Below are 18,332 nucleotides of genomic sequence, written 5' to 3'. Positions count from 1 at the left end.
GAAGTGCCTGCTGGCGGTGTGAGAAGTACAGTATCAGAAAAGTGAGCTCTAGCTTCAGAGTAGCCTCGGTTTGATTCCAGGCTCTGCCCTCTGTAGCTGTGAAGAGAAGGCTACTTGGATTATTCATTTAGTTCTGAAGTTGGGGGCACCTACCGTGTACCAGAGGACAGGACAAAATGGTCCTTGCTCTTGGCCCTTAATGTCCAGTGGGGGGGGCGGGTTACTGTTTCACAAATGATAAGTGTTCTGAGGGAAGCAAACAGGGGCTGACGTGGGCTTTTGGGAGTTGCTGTGTAAGTAGGCAGTTCAGAAGGAGCTGGTCATGCCAAGACCCGTGGCAAGGGCATTCCAGGCAGAGGCAACAGTGTGTGTGGGTGGGGGTGGGCATGTGGGTGGGTAGTGGGGCAGGCTGGAGCAGCAAAGTGAGAGTGTGGCAGGGGACAGGGTGAGTGGGGGCACCCTGAGGACTCTGGGCCTCTCCCCTGAGCCTCAGTTTCCTCATCTGTGAAAACGGGGACAATGACCTTAGCCGCCGGGGCTGGGGCCAGGACTCAGGAGGTAACGTACATGGGATCTCAGCATGGTGCTGGGTACAGGATGCTCCAGGCTAACTAAGATAGCCTAACGTAGATGGCGCTATGTCTGAGGGTACAGCCCCACTCCTCCTGGTCACTTGGGGCGATAGCCCAGGGCTGTGGCATGCGTTAGCTCAGTAACCCTCCCAACAGCCCTGTGGGGTAGGGCTCTTTTCCTTCTTGCACAGATAAGGAAACTGAGGCAGCACCACAGGTCACCTAATTATCTGTTACCATTTCAATAATTCTTACTATGGGTTACCCAAGGCCTGGCACAGAGCAGATCCTTAAAGAGTATTTGTTGAATCAATGACCACATCTGGAAGCGGGGTGCTGGGCAAGTGTGGGGAGCTCCATGGGAGATTCCTATCTGTGTGCATGTGTGTGAGTGGCTCTGAGACTGGGTATAGCTGTGTGGAATTCTCTCCGGTGCCCAGGTGCGAGTCTATGTCTGACGGTGTCACACACATGTCTCCTGGAGCCCTTCCCCAAATGCCCATGGCTGTGGGGACTCTGTCAAAGTGACTGGGTGTGTGTGTGGCCGTGTCAGCCTGTATATCACATGTGCCTACACATGTCTGTCTGGGTCCAAAGGGGCACTTGGCACCCTTCCGGGGATGGCTGGCAGGATAGGCGGCTACTGTGGGGCGGGGCAGGACGGGCAGGTTTAGGGTTCAGAGGTGAAGAGGGCAGAGTCCTCATCCTCCCCAGCCCATCCCCACCAGGCAGACAGGCAAATGGAAAAAATGTTCACACCCGGGGCGGGCAGGCGGATGGCTGCCCCACCAAGGACTGCTCTGTGCACAGAAAACAAGTTCTTCTGGTATCAGCTCAAGTTTGGCAGGAAGTGGCTTTTGGGTGGCAGGAAGCTGGATTCAGCTCATATCAGCCCCGGCCGAGGGGCAGGAGAGCACTTATCTGGGGTTAAACAGAGTTACTGAGAAGCAGGGCCCCAACGCCCTGTACCCGATAGAGCTGAGGGCACAGCCCACCCCTCCTGGTCATTTGGGACGACGCATGGGGAGGGGAGGCCTCGTAAAGAAGAGTTGCCACCTGTCAAGTGCCCGTTGCACCCCAGATTCCAGACAGAGCTCATCATCCACCTCCCATGAACCCCATTTAGCAGATGTGCAGACTGAGACTCTAAGAGGCAGTGACGTGTCTGAGGTGACTAAGACAAGTGAGGAGAACGGGAGGAGAGAGACTGCGAGAAATTTATAACTATCTAGAGAAAAGAGGAAAACCAGGATAGAGGGCAAAGAGGAGAGGGGAGATGGGGACAGGACAGAGAAATTAGTTGGATGAATGCAGAGAGCCATGACTTGAGGCCAGTGGGAAGACTTCTGGGGCGCCTGCCTACTGTGTGCCAGGCCCCCCCAGGAACATCCCAACTGACCTTGAGATCCTGAACCCATTTCTCAGATAAGGGGAGTGAGACCCACAGAGCCTTGCTGGCTGAACCACACCTGGAATCTAGGTCTGATTCCAAAGCCCATGTTCCTTTAGGCCATGCCCCTATGCCCAACTTTCCGGGAAGGGAAGTGGCTGTACTAAAAGGGATGCACAATCTCACTACCTATTCATCTGGGTACACGGTTGAGGAATTCACCAGTGGAGAGCCAGGGTTCAAACCTGCACAAAGTGGATGCAGAACTCATGTGCTTAACCGTGTGACAGGGTGTGCCAAGCACTATGCCAGAGCAGGCACAGAAAGCCACAGCTCTGCCCTCAGGCTGGGACCCAGAGGGTCCAGTCGCTGAAGCCCCAAAGCTATACCTGGTGAGAAACTGAATCTCCCAACTCCCAGCCCTGGACACTCTTGTACCCCTCCACACAGCCCCAACTGGAGCCCCTAGGGAGTGGGCCACTGGTCCTTCTGTTCTCATCCCAAAAGCAGCACCCAAGCTGTTCCCTGGCTAGGATGCTGATTTGAAGCTCAGTTTGTATGTCGTTTGCACATTACTCAGTGCATGTCAGGAGGTACGAACATCTCCCTTTCCCAGAGAGAGCTGCTGCCCCCCCCCCCCTTGCCCTCCTCCAGACAGCAAAAATGCCAGCCGGCTAGACAGGGAGCTGCGCCCTGGCCTCTGACAGCACCCGCCTGCTGCCGCCTCCCCCATTCCCTCCTGGAGCCAAATTTAGGCAGCTCCTCTACTGAGAGATGGGGAGAGCGGAGGCAGGAAACGGTGAGGTTGGAGGCAGCCCTGCCTTGGCCTGCATAGGGTGGGGCGGCCTCAGGAGTACCCCTGTCCCTAATGCCCTTGGCCCAGCCTCCCCCAACCCCTCCTCCCCCAGGAATGCGGGCCAGGTTGGGGAACACAGGGTTCTCAGCTGCAGCCCAGGGTGCTGGCTACTCTGGCCTTCAGGGAGGAGGGAGAGTTGGAGGGAGGGAGGAGGTCATGGCCGGGGCAGTGGGGAAGGGATCAGATAGCCTCCTCCAGCCCCAGACACCGGCTGCCACTGGGGACAGGAGCCTGCTCTGCTTCTCAGCACTTCCTGCCCCTCCTTGATGTGCCCACCACAGACCTGATTGTGGGGTAGGAGGCAGGAGGTACAGCTGGGCCTTTGGGGACTGAACTCCCCCCAAAGTCTCCACCAGGATGTCTCCTCCTCGGGCTAGACTTCGGCCTTGGTGGTCTTGGTTTTCCTACCTGGGAAACGGAGAGGCTGGCCTAGAATGATTTCCCAGTGTCTACCTACGGCGACAGCAACGGCTCCTGGGAGGCCTGGTAGAAATTAGGGATGTGGCAGTAGCTTTAGGCCTAGGAACTTCTTAGATTTCTCAGGTATGGCTATGTAAGAGACAGCTCCTCACTGATGTGGGATGTGGGTGGGCTGAACAGTGAAAGACCTGGGTTGCATTCCAGCCACCAGGAACCTGGGGGTGCAGTTAATAGTACCCAGTAGCTGGGAGCATGGATCCTGGCGTCCGACTGCCTGGGTTTGAATCCCAGCTCCACCACTCTGCTCATCCTGACCGTGGGCATGCCAGTCGCCTCAGCTTTCTGTGCCTCAGTTTCCTCACCTCTGAGATGAGGGTAATAAACCTCCCAGAGCTGCTGGGAAAGTGAAATGAGGCAGTGAATATCTGGCACACATTAAGTGCACCACGATGCCAGCTACCAGTGTGACTGTTTTGTCTCCTTGAGCTGTTGGGAGGCCCCCGAAAGCTATAACGGATGTGGAGGCGATGGGGAGGCGCTGTAGCTTGGTGGTTAAATGGGCATCGGGATGGGGGTTCAATTCTGCGTGACCCCGGGCAAATGGCCACACCCCGCTGCGCCTTGGGCGGGGAACAGCACAGGCTCCTACCGCACAGGGTCTGTGAGGATTACACAGATCAGGCTTGGCACAGCGCCTGGCACATAGCGGGCGCTCCCTGAAGGAGAGCTGGCCAGATCGAATGGTACCAGCCCGCACAAAGGACAGGTGGGCAGCGTCCCGGGGATGGTTGGCGGGGGCGAGGGAGCGGGCGCAGGGCAGGTGCGCTGGGAGTGGGGAGGCGGGGCTGGGAGAGGGGGGAACGCGAGGGCGGGCTGGCGGGCGCGCGGGCGCGCAGCAGGTGCGTGTGGAGTAGGCGGGGCCCCGCGCGGGCGGGGTCTCCAGGTGAGCGGACGCGCGCCTGGAGGCTGGCGACGGGGGGGGGCGGAGGGGGGGAGGCGCGTCACCCTGGCCCACAGCCCGAAAGCGTCCCTGTGTCTTTAACGCCCTTCTCCCCGCGTACCCCCCCCCCGCCCCCTTTGTGCGCCCCCCCCCCCTCCCCAGCCGGGCTGCAGCCGCGGAGCCGTCCCCCCTGCACTGACAGCTGGTATCTAATTACTGTGTGAGAATGGAAAGTCAGGCTGTCCCAGCTCCGGGGAGAGGGGATTAACGTCTCCTGCAGAATACACTTCCTCTGGTGGGTTGCCATGGTTACTCTCATTACCTGCCTGCCCGCGAGGAGCCCGCGCGAGCCGCTCCAGCAGGCCCTCCGAACCCGGGCCCGGCGCGCGCGCATCTCCCCGCCCCTCCCCGCTTCTCCCTGCCCCTCCCCGCCGAGGCGCACGCGCGTGCGCCGTGGGGGGAAGCGAGAGCGGCCTCACCCCCGCCCTGCGCCCCGCGCCCCGCCCCCCCGCCCGAGCAGCTGTCAGCGGCGCGCGCGGCCCGGCCGGCCCCTGCGCGCGCTGTCAACAGTCATTAGCGCGCGGGCCCTCCCCTCCCCCTCGAGCTCCCCCTTACCCCCCACCCCAGCGTAGGGTGGGGCCCGCACCTGGGGCCTCCGCTCGTTAGCGCGCCAGGCCGCCCGCCGCGGCCCCGGAGGGACCCGCCCGCAGGGCCTTCTTGGCTCAGAGCCGCCCCCTTCCGCCTAGAAGCCCCCCCTCAGCGACCCCATTCCCGGTCCTTGGCCGCGGCGCCCGAGGGAGGCGGGTCCCCAGAGTCCTGGAACGCACCCTTTCGGAGTGGTCGCGACAGCGGTCATTTATGGGGGTCTCGCCCAGGGTAGGCGCTATTTGTGCGCCACTCGCGTTCCAACAGCCGTCCTGTCACATTGTATCACCTCGACACAGGAGGAAACTGAGGCCCAGGCAGGCCAATTCTTTGGCCAGGGTCAGGGCTGGATTGTCTTCAGGCCTGTGACCTCACCCCTAGGGCACTGGGGCCTCAAGGGCACCCCCAGCCCAGAATCCCGGAGTCAGGCCCGGACCCCCACCCCCCATTCCCCTCCTCCTGCCCCACAGTGCCCTTGGCTGCTCTTTCCCTCCATCCCTTAACCTGGGGTCATTGCCCCTTCCTGCCAAAAGGGGGACCCTTTGACTCTTTCCCTTCCCACCCTTTCTCCCTCATCCTTTCCAAACATCCCAGAGCTAACCAAAAAAATTAAAAAAAAAAAAAAAAGGAAAGGAAAAAGAAAAGAAAAAGAAATATCCAGAACTGCTTGAAGGATATGGCATCCCTCAAAGGTAGCGCTGTCGTTCGGGGGGCTGATCCCAGGCACCTTTCTGTGGCCTGGGGTGTGCATTTTGGTCCCCGGCGTGATTTGAAAGAAGATGGAGGTTCAGCGAAGCAGAAAGGAGGTCTTGGAAATATGTGAGGCCTGTTCCAGATGGCAGGTGCGCCGCCGTGGCGGCCCGCACTAGCAGTTGGAAATTGTGCAAAGGGGTGGAGAGGAGGCAGGTGCTACACTGAGTCCTCAGTGCCTTGTTTACGTATTTATTTATTTATCAGGGGTGTGGTCTCCTCCCTCACCATCCAGGCCTCCAGAGCTCATTGCAACTGTGGGTCCTAAAATTCTGGTGCATCTTTGTTTTAGAGGGTTGGTGTTTGGTTTTGGTTTTGGTTTCCAGCCCACAGTAGGTAGTATTTATAACTGAGAGATATTCAAATGCCGTCCTTGTTCCATTTAGGCAATGCCCTCCCCTCCATCACCTGAATGCCTAGCTTTACTAACGATGACTGGCTTCTCGTGGGGGTTCTGTTGAGAAAATTTCTGGCTCTCTGGGTGCGGGTCTTCATTCCAGTTTTCTTCTTTTCAGTCTCTCAGTTTAGGGTGGCTTATAAATTTCCCGTCCACCTCTTTCCTTCGCTTCTGAGAACCCTTTGCAGGAGGCTGACTCCTCCCTGTCGGGTCTTCTTTCGGCCTTGCCAGGAGCCGGAAGGAGACTTTGTAGGAACCCCCCCACCCACCCATCCCCAAACTGCTACCCCCACTTGCAAAACCTCAGCCCTTCCTGAATTTATTAAAGTATGGTTTGGGGGACAGGAGGAACAGCCCCAGTTCCAGAAGTTGAAAGTAGCATGCAGCTGATATTTGCAGGAACTTTGGCTGTAATGGCAGCCACTTAGCCGGCTGGCCGAGATAGGACAGCACAGCATCCTCACATTTGCCTGTGCAATCAACCCCCTGAAGTCCTAGAGTCCCACATAAGTGGTAGCCAGAGGTGTCTCCCCCCGGGGGTGGGTTCTTCTGCTGACTGACTTTCTCCTCTGATGGCGATCTTGTTGATTTGTACGCTTTGTCAAGAGCCGGCCCTGAAATGCACCAGAAGGCCACATCCTAAGGACTTTCTATGTGGTTTCTTCCTCTGCTGTAGGAACCCAGTTGAGACATGTCGGCGCTATTTAGCCACATCCCCTCAGCCATGGCCTCTTCATTGCTGGGAGGCACACGCTGCTCTTATTGTGGTGATGCACTAGCCAGCACCCTCATGACCGGAAACAGGGAGCCCATCTCGATGGGTGTGCGACTTATTACCAGCGAGTGACTTCGAAGTTCCAGTGGAGATGACAGGCCTGAAATCCATCAGCCGTTGGACGGGGGTCTGTTTAATTGGCTTGGTGGGAAGACAGGCATGGCTCAGGCAGATTCGGCAGCTCACCTGAGGGAGGCCACCCTGGCCAGGGACCTAATGGCCTGGCAAGATATGCTCGTCTCTTCTGGGTAGTCTGGTGCAGTCCTGGTGTCACAATCCTCCTGGTCCTGAGCATTCAGATCAGTTGAGGAAACTGAGGAAGCCAGAAAAGACCTGTCAAGGGGTGACCCACTGAAGTGTTAATTACTTTTGCCAGGGAGGACTTAAAAATCTGATGTCAGGACGCTGGGCACTCCTGCCCTTTCTACTCATAATTTGCATGAAGTCTCTGGACAGGTGTTTTGAATTTATACCAGCGTTGCCCAGGAAGATTCTTTTGTTCTCACCATCAGGAAAACTGGCCTTCAGTGAAGGAGAAGAAAATAATATTAGGCCTAGAAGCACAGAGCAAGCATATACTGAATGAGCCAATACCAGTTTCTTTACTCGTTACCTCCCCGTCCGAATCATGGAGACATTCTAATCAGCAATCCTCAAAATCTGTTGTGCGTCAGAATCATCCGGGAAGCCCTGTTAAAACCCCCAGAAAGTGAGATTTGGTGGGTCTGAGGTGGGGCCGGAGAATTTGCATTTCTATCAAGTCCCCAGGTGATGCGAACTCAAACAGTCTAGGGACCACCCTTTGGGGCCACTGCTGTAAATATTCTTGAAACACGAGCAGTATATAAGCAGACGTTTGGTGATTTCCTCCATAATTCGCAACCTGGCCTTTAGTTTAGAATCCACATGGACTGCTTTAAAGGAAGATGGTGATGTCCAAGAAAGGTCGTAGCTCTGTGAAATCTTTAAAACTATTGCCATGCCTGTTTTTGTTGGCCTGGGTCTGACTGGCTGTTTTGGAGTTGGCTGGTTCGAAAGGATGTAGTGTGTTGCCATGGCAATACTCTTCCCCAAGCAGGAAGGCCCCAGAGGTTGGTCCTGCGCAACTGACCGTGTATTTCTCATGGCTTTTCCCTTGAGGTGCTTCAGGGTTCCGTTCCATCACTCCTGGCTGGCGGTCCCAGGAAGCCGGGGTGAGTCAGGAGGCTCTGGGCCCCCTCTTCATTCAGCCTGTAAATGAAGTGAGCTTTGTCAAGCCAAGGCCCAGCTTGCTTAGGGCCATGGATCAGATTAAGCTAATTTGGGTACAAAGCAGAAGTGGTTGGCAGGGGCATCCCACGGCTATGGGGAAGGTGCTTTCTGCTCCTTTAATTACCAGCTCTTGCCTTATAGCACTGTGTCTGGATTCTCAGCTAAGGAAGGCATGGCTCTCCTGCAGCACTTAGCATGAAGGTTATTACCTCTATGGATGCAGGGCATGGCAGAGATGTCTCGCACGTGACTGCCGTGGGATCCCTTTGTTCTCTTCCCAGGGTTCTCCTTGAAGGACAGACAGATATCCTGGTGTTCTTCCCTTAGGGTGTAGCACACATGGTGTCCAGGTGGCCACAGCTCACCAGAGGACAGTTCAAGGTGGGGCTCTGCAGACCTTGTGTGGTTTGAATTTGGGTTGCTTACAAGCCCTTTCCTTTCCCGTGTACATCTCTGCAGTTGAGAGAGACCAGTTATAGGACCCAGGTTTGAACATCAGGGGAGATCACAATAGATTTTTAAAGCGGGAGCTACTGAAAATGATCCCTGAAGAGTTTCTTTGGGGCTATTTTGTAGTCACATTGGACCAGGTACAAAGCTGTTGGGTACTCGTGTCTGCCTTAGAATGGGGGTGAAAGGCTGGGACAGAGATGGGCCAGGCACTGGGCAGTGAGGTTTGCTGTTTAATCTGGGTTGGTTAGTTACACCTTGACTTTCAGAAAATTTATTTTAAGTTTGTGTGACAGCCTTAGCATGTTACTTAGGAATTGCATAGGACTATGCATCTCCTCTGATGGTGGGTATTGCCTTGGGGGACCCGTGCTGTAACCTGAATGGATCAGAGGGACAGGACATAACAGCAAATTCCTAAACACAAAATGTCCAAATTCAGTGGGTCCAGAGGGAAGAGATGAACATTTACAAGCCTATATGTGCCAGATGTCTGACATACACTCTTAGCCTAATCTTTGGAACAGCCAACAAGGACTTTCTAGGCCCATTTTACAGGTGAGGAAACTGAGTTTCAGGAGGTCAAGAAGTGGGGTGCCTGACTGGCTCAGTTGGTGGAGCATGCAACTCTTGATCTCAGGGTTGTGAGTTCAAGCCCCACATTGGGTGTAGAGATTACTTAAAATTAAAAAAAAAAAAAAGAAAAAAAAAGGTCAAGAAGGAACCTGCCCAAGGTCACCAAGCTGGTTAGGGGACACTTTCCATTTCACTTACCTGAAATACTGTCTTTCATCAGATTATTTTCTTTCTACATTCCTTCCCACCAAATTTTATCTCCATTTTCCAGAGGTGTCTACATTCTTGCTTGAAATGGTTTTACAAGCAGAGAGGTCTATTCACTTTTAAGCAGCTAAACCCCTCATTATGCCTCTAGATTCAGATTATCAAAATGTTGTGGAACTACCCACCTCATTATACTTTTTTTAATATACTTTTTTTCTATTAAAGCTTAGCAGACATATAGAAAAGTACACAGATTGTAAAGTTTAGATTAATGGCTCTTTACAAACCGAACACACCTGTAAAACTACCACCCAGCTCAAGAAATAGAAACCCAGTTATATTTTTATTCTTATGATCCTTTTGTTAGTTTTTGCCAACATGAACCTCTGGTTAGAAGGATATTATTACTGGACTGTCATATAATATTTGTCTCATCCAACTCTGTCACAGCAGTATTTGAAGATCCCCAAAATGCTGGGTAGTTACAAGTCAGCTAATGATCAAGTTTGTCACTGATGAGCCCCGTTTACAGATGGCCCAGGACGTCAGAGGGGACTTCAGATACCCCCAGGAAAGAGGTAACGGTAACTCCTGAGAGAGTTTAAGAAAAGAAGAGTCATGGAATTTTACAGCTCAGCTCATAAGTGAAGCTCAAGGAGGCTGAAGAGTTTGCCCACAATCTCACAGCAAGGAAGCAGGACCAGCAGGCAGCTCCTCCTACACACACACACACACACACACACACATACACACACACACACACACGCACACACACACACCACACACCACACACCAGATGCATGCTATCTGAGAAGTCCCCATTGAAATGGATCCTGACTAGGAAGGAAGCCATTGGCAAGAGGAGCTGTACAGGGCCAATAGGGTCACCACCCAGGGTCACCACCCACGGATGCTGCCCACTGGCTGTAGGATTTGGCACCCTCCACTCCAGATACCCATCTGCTCTCAAGTGGGCCACTGGCAAAGAGACAGCCCTATTTGCCCATCATGGCATATTGGGAAAGTTGCTGGACAAAACCAAGCCCCGTCTGTGGCCAGAATGTTCTGTGAGCAAGTGTCCCATTTAGCACCGCCTCTGTTTTCCTTGGACTGCAAAGACCGAGGTCTTAAACCAGCTCTGCCACTTACCAGACACCATACCACAGGCAGGTCCTGACCCCAACAACCTCCCAGGCTTGTCACAATGTTCAGCCCTATCATAGCTAGGGGAAACTTTGCAAACGACAAAGCCCTTCTTAATTATAGTATTTGTGTAGCAGTTCCTATGGGCTGGGCTTGCTGCTAAGTGTTCCACACGCATCTCAGTTCTTCCTCTCTGTAGCTCATAGGAAAGGTGCTTCTGTTATCCCCCTTTTCTAGATAAAGACGCTGAGGATTAGAGAAGCAAAATAACGGCTGAGGGTCACACAGCCACTTGGATGATGGGCCGCAAACTGAGGAAGCGTATGTCTCAACTACCCTGCCTGGCTGCTGCTTATAGTCAGTCAGGCGTTCGGTTATTTACTGAGCCTAGTATGTGTCCGGCATTGTTCTAGGTGCTAGGGAGACAGGCAAGAGCCAAGAGATGAAGTGCACATCCTCATAGAGCTGATGTTCTTGAGCCGTGAGCAAGATCCTTTAGGAAAGAATTCTCTGGGAGATTTGTGTTTTGGACAGTTTTAGAGACTATCCTATCTCCTTTTCCCCCATCTTCCCCCTACACACACACACACACACACACACACACACACACACACACACACCTGGTTGCTCTTAATCTGTGAAGCTCCCCAGAGCTCTCCAGGTCTCCCCATAGGGAGATGATGGCTAAGAGCCGGGTGTCCCCGAACATGTGTGTATCCTGTGCCCTATGAATAAAGACCTCACTCTGCAGTCTGCTCCCTTATGGACCCGGCCACACACCACCCCCTCCCAGCCTCATGCCCTGCAGTTTCCTGGTTCCCTCCCATCCCTGCTGGTGGGAGACAGCAGGTGTCTGCCCAGCAGCAGGACCCCCTTCTCAATCCTGGCACACCTTTTCAGGACCAGCTGACAGCACCCCTGCCAGCCTTGTAAGAGGCTCAGGGGCCCACGGCCACCTTGCTCATGAGGCCCCGCCACCTCCACGTGGCCTTGTGTCTGTTATTCTCTGTATCTCCACACACAAAGAGCCTGGGTCTGCTGCCGGCGCTCAGCTGCTGGAGTGGGGAGGGCCGGCAGCGGCGAAAAGCTTTTCAGAAAGGCCAGGGTGGAGGCAGGAGTCACCCAGGTGATCCGAGCCATTCCCCTGGGACCCCAGCCCGGGACCACAGTGAAAGGTTACTGCTAATTGGCGAGCTCCTGATGGGGCTGCATCTATTTAGCACCCCCCCCCCCTCCCCAGAGACTTCCAGGATGGTCTTGGCACAGCATGTGATTCGAGAGCTCCCCGCCTGAGTCTGGCACAATCTGTCTGAAATTGTGAACATGGAGCCTCTTGGTTTTTTAATTTGTATTTTCGTTGTTGTCGTTCTCTTCCCATTGTTTCTGGTAGATTCGGTAGCAGCAGCCGCCCTGACTCTGGTGCCCCTGTCTCTAGGGCCCTTTCGGCAGGCTCCCTCCACCCCCAACCCTCCAGACCTACCTCTGGAGGCCTTGCAGGTCAGGGAGCAGCGCCGTCCCTGCCCCCGACCCGTTGCCAGGCCTCAGGGCCCAGCTCTCACCCTGCCATCATCCCTGACACTAACACAGCTTGTCCACCCTGTCGCAGGGGGCAGATGGCCTGTCGGAGCCGGAGGGCATCTCTCTGAAGCGGGTCGCTGTGGTGGAAGATTTCTTTGACATCATCTACTCGATGCATGTGGAGAGCTCAGCGGAGCCAGGCAAAGCCCCCAAGCACGCTGGGCAGAAGAAAACCTACCGAGCGGTGAGATTTCTGTCTCTGGGCCTCTGTGGGCAGCCCCAGGCCTTGGCAGGAGGCCATGGGCTCCGCACATGTTGGGCGGGGGCGGGGCAGGGAGCTGAGGCGTGATGAAATGGCCTTTGGGGACCCAGGGGGGCACAGGGCAAGGGCATGGCAGCCAGAGATGGCTCAAGGGGGGCGAGGGGGCGGGTTCTGTGGTCTGAGCACAAAGGAGAGGCAGGTTGAAGGGAGCGAGGGAGGGAAGGAGAGGGATGAGGGCAGGAGCAAAGCCCTCTTCCTGGTTTCTGCTTCACTCATTCCCCTCCCCACCTCCCACCCCAGCCCCTTGCAGCCTGTTCTGGGACTGTGGGGGTAGGGGTGGCTAGATAATAATAATCGAAAGAGCAAATGCTTCCATGGCATTTACTGTGTGCTAGGCCTGCCCTAAATGCTTCCTGTGTGAGTTCGTCCGGTCCTCCACCACCCTGTGAGGTCAGTACAACAAGTTCCCCAGGGGAAGTCTGAGGACCTGGTCCCTACCTTTGAGGGAACAAGAACCCTGAGGGCATTCAGCAAAGGCACCTCCAGAACCCTTACGTTCATATTATTGCTAAGCCAGCGAGGGCTTCATGGAGAAGATGGTGCATAAGCTGGCATTCTAAGCTTGGGTAGGCAGAAGGGAGCAGAGATGGTGATCTAGGGCTAGGAAACGTCACACATGGGGAGGTGTGGGAGACAGTGGCTAGAGAAGGAGGAGCCTGCCTGCCTTCTGGTCCCGTCCCCCTGTTGACTGCCATTGCCACGGATCCTGCACAGCTCTGAACCCGAGACCCACCACTAAACCAGTAAAGCCAAACACTATACGTTCATTCAAGCCTCAGAGCAATTTTGTGATGGAGGCACTATGGTCCCATTTTGCAGTTAAGGAAACCAAGACCCAAAGAGTTGATCTACGGTCACACAGCACTTATGTGACAGACAGCTGGTGTTCTCATGCCCCCTGTGTGTCAACTTTCTCTCTGGCTTCTTACCTGCCCCTCTGTAACTGGACTTCCCCACCCAAGGCAGCTGTGAACTCCACCCCTACCCCAAATTCGTCATATAAATAGCCTTGGACTGCTGTGGAGGTAGCCTGTATAAGTCTATAATTTTCCTATACGGCCTGAGTTCTGAGGGTGTTCCCACCAGAGGGTCATAGACGAAGGGAGGGACAGCCAAGCCAGGGCCTTTGTGGGCCCCTTGGTATTACTGAGACCCAACACATTTTCTAAGCATTAAATTTGTCAGTGCTGGGCAGTTTGCGTGTGCCAGGCTCTGCACTCAGCAGTTTCCTGTGCACCAGCTCTCTGAGCCTTCACTCGTACAAAGAGTGTGTATGTATACATACATATGTGATGGAGGTCATGTATATATATGTGTGTATACACACACACACACACAGACATATGTATATGTTAATGTTACTTCCATTTTACAGATGAGGAAAATGAGGCTTAGAGGGACACATAACCTGCCTTGAGGTCACCCCTCTGATGCTTGGAGGCAGGCAGCTGGACCCAGAGCCTGTGCCCTGACCGGTACACATCCTGCCTCTCCACAAACCCCCCGTGTTCAGCTAGTAAGCCCCAAGACTTGTTGTGGTCAAGGTAAATGGGCTTGGGCCAGCCAGACCATGTGACTTCCCTGGTCCCCTTCGTGTCTAGCACCAAGCCTCACCCACAGGCACTCCCTGGGTATTTACGAAGGCTGGGTCTGCGGCCTCCATGCTGTAGAGAGGGCTGGGCTGGGCTGGTTCCGCCAGCCTCTGTGTCCCTGGGCCCTGTGTCCAGCCCTTTGCTCTGCACTTCCTGGCTTCCCGTCCATATGCCCGCCGCGTGCCCCACTTCCCGCTGCCCAGCCTGGAGCTGGCACATGACTGGCAGTGGGCCAGCTGGGCTGTGCACAGAGCTGGAATTTCAGCAGCAGGGCCAAGGCTGAGTGGAGCAGGCCAGGGCCCTCCTGCAGCGGGTGTGAAGGCCAAGGGGGCTGCTGCACCTCCCTCCCCACCGTGTGCCTCCTCTCCCTTCCCCCTCCTCTTCCCCATCTGTCACCCTTCTCTTGCCACCCTTTCCTTTTTGGGGGGTGGGGGTGGTGCCTGGATGCTTTTGTCCCCCTGCTTTTCATCTGCTCCCATTTTCCTCAACCCAAGCGTAGCTCTTCAGTCCCATCCATGCCAGGGAAAGAGCCCCCAAGGAAACTCTGTGCTGACGACTGCAGAGAGGCACAGCCTGGCACAGTGGGGTTTACATCAGGCCCCCGGCTGAGGGTTTTTTGGACCTGTCTCTGTGTGTTTTGCCAAACCTGAATCCTGGGACTTACTTGCCATCTCTAGGGCACCGGAGACCTTCCAGATTCTTATAGGCCTGGGGTGCCTGCAGGAAGCAGGGGGCTGGAAGGGAGATGGGCAGACTTGTTCAAGGGTATTGAAGGAGGCACATTATTCTGTGGGAAAAAGAAGCTTCTAGCACCTACCACTATCCAGCAATAGATCAGAGAGGGCAGGTAATGAGCTTTCTGAAACTGAAGGTATATGAGCCAGGGATAGATGGCCATTTAAATGGATAATGCAGGGGATTCCCATTTTGGAAGAGAAGCTCCTGCCTTATGCTGCCTCTGATGCAGTGTGACCAGAGGATCCAGATGCTTCGCAGGGGGACTTGCCTATGCCAGGGTCTGGGGAGGGTTCCAAGTGGTGCTACAGAGTTCTCTGAGCACACATAGAGGACTGGGCCTCTTTCAAGGGGGCTTTTCTGGTGTCCGCACCCATCTGGGTTGGAGCAAACTCTTTGCTTCCTTCCTCTCTCCCAGGGTGCTGGTAAGCTAGATCAAGCTACGGAGTCCGGATCTGGCTGCCCTGACCACTCTGGAGGTGGGGCCAGATGTGGTCAGCAGCTGCTCCAGGCCCACCGCGTGCTAATCCACCGCAGGGCAGTGGCACGATCTTGTAAAGTGGTGCAAATCCCCCCAATTGGCCTCATCTGTCCTTGTCGGCCCCTGAGCTGGGGAGCGAAATGGGGCCTTACAAGTCAACGACTCTGCAAATAGCTTCTGCTCTCCCTGCCAGTGAAATCTCCTTTTTACCATGAGGGAAAACGTAAAAGGCAAATGCACTTACGGGTCTCAGTGTCCAGGCAGGAAGCCCTGAAAGCAAGGCAGCAGCAGGCAGGCGAGGGAAGCTGGGTGGGGACAGTGGTCCTGGGCTCCCCTCCTTAAACACAGCAGCTCAGCATAAGAGACTACTTCCAGAACTGTGTCCGGAGCTCTAAAACTATCTGAAAACCACCACCCTATTGACTAGAGCATGAGCTAGGATTGTCTTCCTCTCTTCAGCTCATCCCGAGTCCTGTGGCCTTGGGCATCCATGCTGTAGAGCAGAAATGGATGTCCCATTTCTCACGTGGACAAGCCAGGAGAGTGAACCAAAAGATGCCCGGAGGAGGCCGAAGGCCACACATTGCCCCCTCCTCCATGCCAGCCCCTACAGCAGCGTGGAGCTGGGCTAGACGCTACACCTCACTGACTCCCCATGGAGCACTTAGGCTGCAGACATTCCAGCCACCCAGAGCAGGGCTCCCTCCTGGCCCTCAGATGGCTCCAAGGACTCCTCACCTATACTTCTTGGGTCCACCCCAGCCACCCCCGTGTGGGACCCAGGTCCAGAAGGTGTGCGCCCCGTGCCCCCTGGCCAGCTTTGCGTACGGCTGGGGTCCCTGCCGAGGCCAAGGGAGCTGCGGCCACCATCCTGGCCCCTGGGCTGGGCCCTCCTTGGGAAGTATCCCTGAGCCCTCGGTGGGTCAGGTGCAGCCAGGCCGGGAGGGCTCTCCTTGAGCGCTGGGAAAATGATTTCTCTGCCCAGCGGCGGGTGAGCTCTGTATAGTGAATCGTGCTGTCCCTCTGGAACTTTCCTCCTTTCTCAGCAGACTATGACCCTCCTCCCCCAAGCCCTCAGCTCACCTCTCCTAGGTCTGACCTGGGATATCACCCCTTCTGTTGCGGCACCTCGGAGGTCACCTGTTTGCCTGACTCAGCCACACCCCCCTCTTTGTCCAGCAGGTGCCCTTCCCTCTTGCCCGTTTACTCCTGCAGCCGGCAGCCCTTCAGTGGGGCCCACCCCTCCCAACCCTGAAGGCCTGAGAGGTGCACACCACCCGCCACCCATAAGACTTTCAGGCAGGTGGGGCTGAGAATGAAGATGTCCACGAGTGTGGCAGGAAGGCCCCCATCCCGCAGCCCTGAGACCGGAGGAGGATGGGCTGCGTGCCCTCCCATCCACTGGCTCCAATCAGAGAGCTGGGGTTTGCCCTTGTCCCTGACCTCCAGAGGAAGGCAATCAGACAGGGAATTTGGAAGGGAGATAACTCATCAAGGAGACTGCCTGCTCTGCAGAGCATCAAATCAGCTGAGAAATAACAATTGTGTCACCAAAATTAACTCTGCGTTTGCAGCCGGCCACCGAGCAGGAGTAGCCCCCGAGGTCCACAGGCCAGCTGAGCAGGGGGCACGGCCTGGCCCCCGTGCTGGGACCCTGCCCCCCCCCCCCCCCAGCCCCATCCGCTCTGCCCTACCCTACTCCGCCTCCTGATCGCCACAGAGATGGGACAGGGTGCTCGTGCACCTCCAAGCAGCAGACCTGGTGCGGTCCTGGAGAGCAGTCCCCACCCCCTGAGGGCTGACCAGAGCCCTCCGCCAACTTTCCCCGCTGGGCTGCGGCGAGGAGGGAGGAATGCTGGGGTGATGCTGCCCCTTAGTGGAGAGGAGCGGAAGGGCTCCGGCTCTGGGAAACGTGCGAACACCAGCGGCTGGGCAGCTACCGGCCTCAGCCAAGGGAACCTGGGCCTAAGAGGCGGCCAAACCAGGGCCAGTCCATTTCCCAAAACCCAGAGCGAGAGGAGATGGCCCGGGCTTCTGGGACTGCACCCACTTCTCCACTCCCCTGCCCAGCCTGTTTCTTGTATTCCCTCCCATCTATTCCAACTTCCTTCCCACATCTGCTTTCTCCTCCCTGGCTAGGGGAGGCCCTCTGGAGGCAACTATGGAGGACAGGCTTTTGGTCCAGCACTGCCTCTAAAGAGCTGTGTGACCTTGGGCAAGTCGGTTTACCTCTCTGGGCCTTGTGACCTCACCTGGAACATAGGGGTCATTGGCAGCCCAGTCTGAAAAACCTGATCCCTTGGCATCAGACTTTCACAGCTCTCTCTAAAAATGTTCTTGATCTGTGAGTTATTGCAGGAAGAGCTTATAGAACCTTGGGCTCTGTTCATAGGCCCGGAGCCAGTAGCTTTGTAAGTGGGTCTCCGTTTACCCATCTCTAAGAACGGAAATTTTTCCTCCTCCCCTAGAGCAATGCTTATAAGCTAATTTTTCAGTAGCAACAATAAAATGCTCTGAGAGGAGTATTACTTATTAAAACATAGGTTAGATAATGTTTACGTGTTTTGCTTTCTCAGTTTTTAAGCTCCTTTATTCAAAATTTTAGAACAAATGGTTTTCCGTAAGAGTCCTCACTCATTTCCATGGCTAAGAATTGAGGGCACCTGCCACCTGCTCCTCGAATCCCTTCCCTTCCTGGCAAGGGCCAACCACCTGCCACCTGAGCACTGACCTCGGTGACCTGGTGATCAAGTGACCTCCCCCTGGGTCCATATGATGAGCAAACCTCCTCTCTCCCCCAGATTGCAGAGACCTATGCCTTCCTTCCGCGAGAAGCCGTGACTCGATTCCTGATGAGCTGCACAGAGTGTCAGAAGAGGATGCACTTTAATTCCAATGGCCTGGAGCCCAAAGGTAGGGGAGAAGGCAGGCATGCTGGTGCCTTGGGGGAGGTTGTGCAGGGAAAGGCCCTCCCACCAGCAGGGCCTGCCCTTTGCTGGCACAGACAGAAAAGTGCATGGCCAGCAGTTGTCTCAATTCCCAGGGGCCAGTGTGGGTCCATGCCTAGAGAACTTCGTTGTTGGTTTGGTTGGGGGTTTTTTGGGGTTTTTTTTTTTCAGCTTAAAAAAAAGTCAGGTTTTATTTAAAAAACCAATGGTATATTCCTACCTCCTTTTAAGACCCTCTTCTCCCACTGAGGTTCCTGGTGGCAATGATCACCTCGCCCTAGTCCCTGAGCACCTTAATACTTGCCACCCAAGCCTCACTCTGGGCAGTGTCCTCATGGGTCTGGTCTCACCATCATGACTGCAA

The 18,332-nt window shown here is 55.2% G+C and overlaps 1 protein-coding gene across 4 annotated transcripts in view; it reads left to right on the top strand.

Moving 5' to 3' along the window:
- The window catches only part of NOL4L (nucleolar protein 4 like), a 123,561-nt gene that overhangs the window by 38,310 nt on the left and 66,919 nt on the right, over positions 1–18,332 (top strand). Inside the window, exons 1-3 of one of the 4 annotated variants that reach the window (XM_058685271.1) lie at positions 3,983–4,004; positions 11,979–12,134; positions 17,822–17,933. In XM_058685271.1, the coding sequence (XP_058541254.1) occupies positions 12,063–12,134; positions 17,822–17,933 (184 nt within the window). In that variant the 5' untranslated portion in view covers positions 3,983–4,004; positions 11,979–12,062. Of the gene's footprint in view, positions 1–3,982; positions 4,005–4,825; positions 5,516–9,706; positions 9,808–11,978; positions 12,135–17,821; positions 17,934–18,332 lie in introns of those variants that run through there. The other 3 variants (XM_058685270.1, XM_058685269.1, XM_058685268.1) reach the window with 3 other exon arrangements.

This window comes from Neofelis nebulosa, chromosome 9 (genome assembly GCF_028018385.1).
Source record: "Neofelis nebulosa isolate mNeoNeb1 chromosome 9, mNeoNeb1.pri, whole genome shotgun sequence".
NCBI lineage: Eukaryota > Metazoa > Chordata > Mammalia > Carnivora > Felidae > Neofelis > Neofelis nebulosa.
The sequence above is the reverse complement of the archived record's forward strand: the minus strand, read 5'-3'. Positions and strand labels throughout refer to the sequence as shown.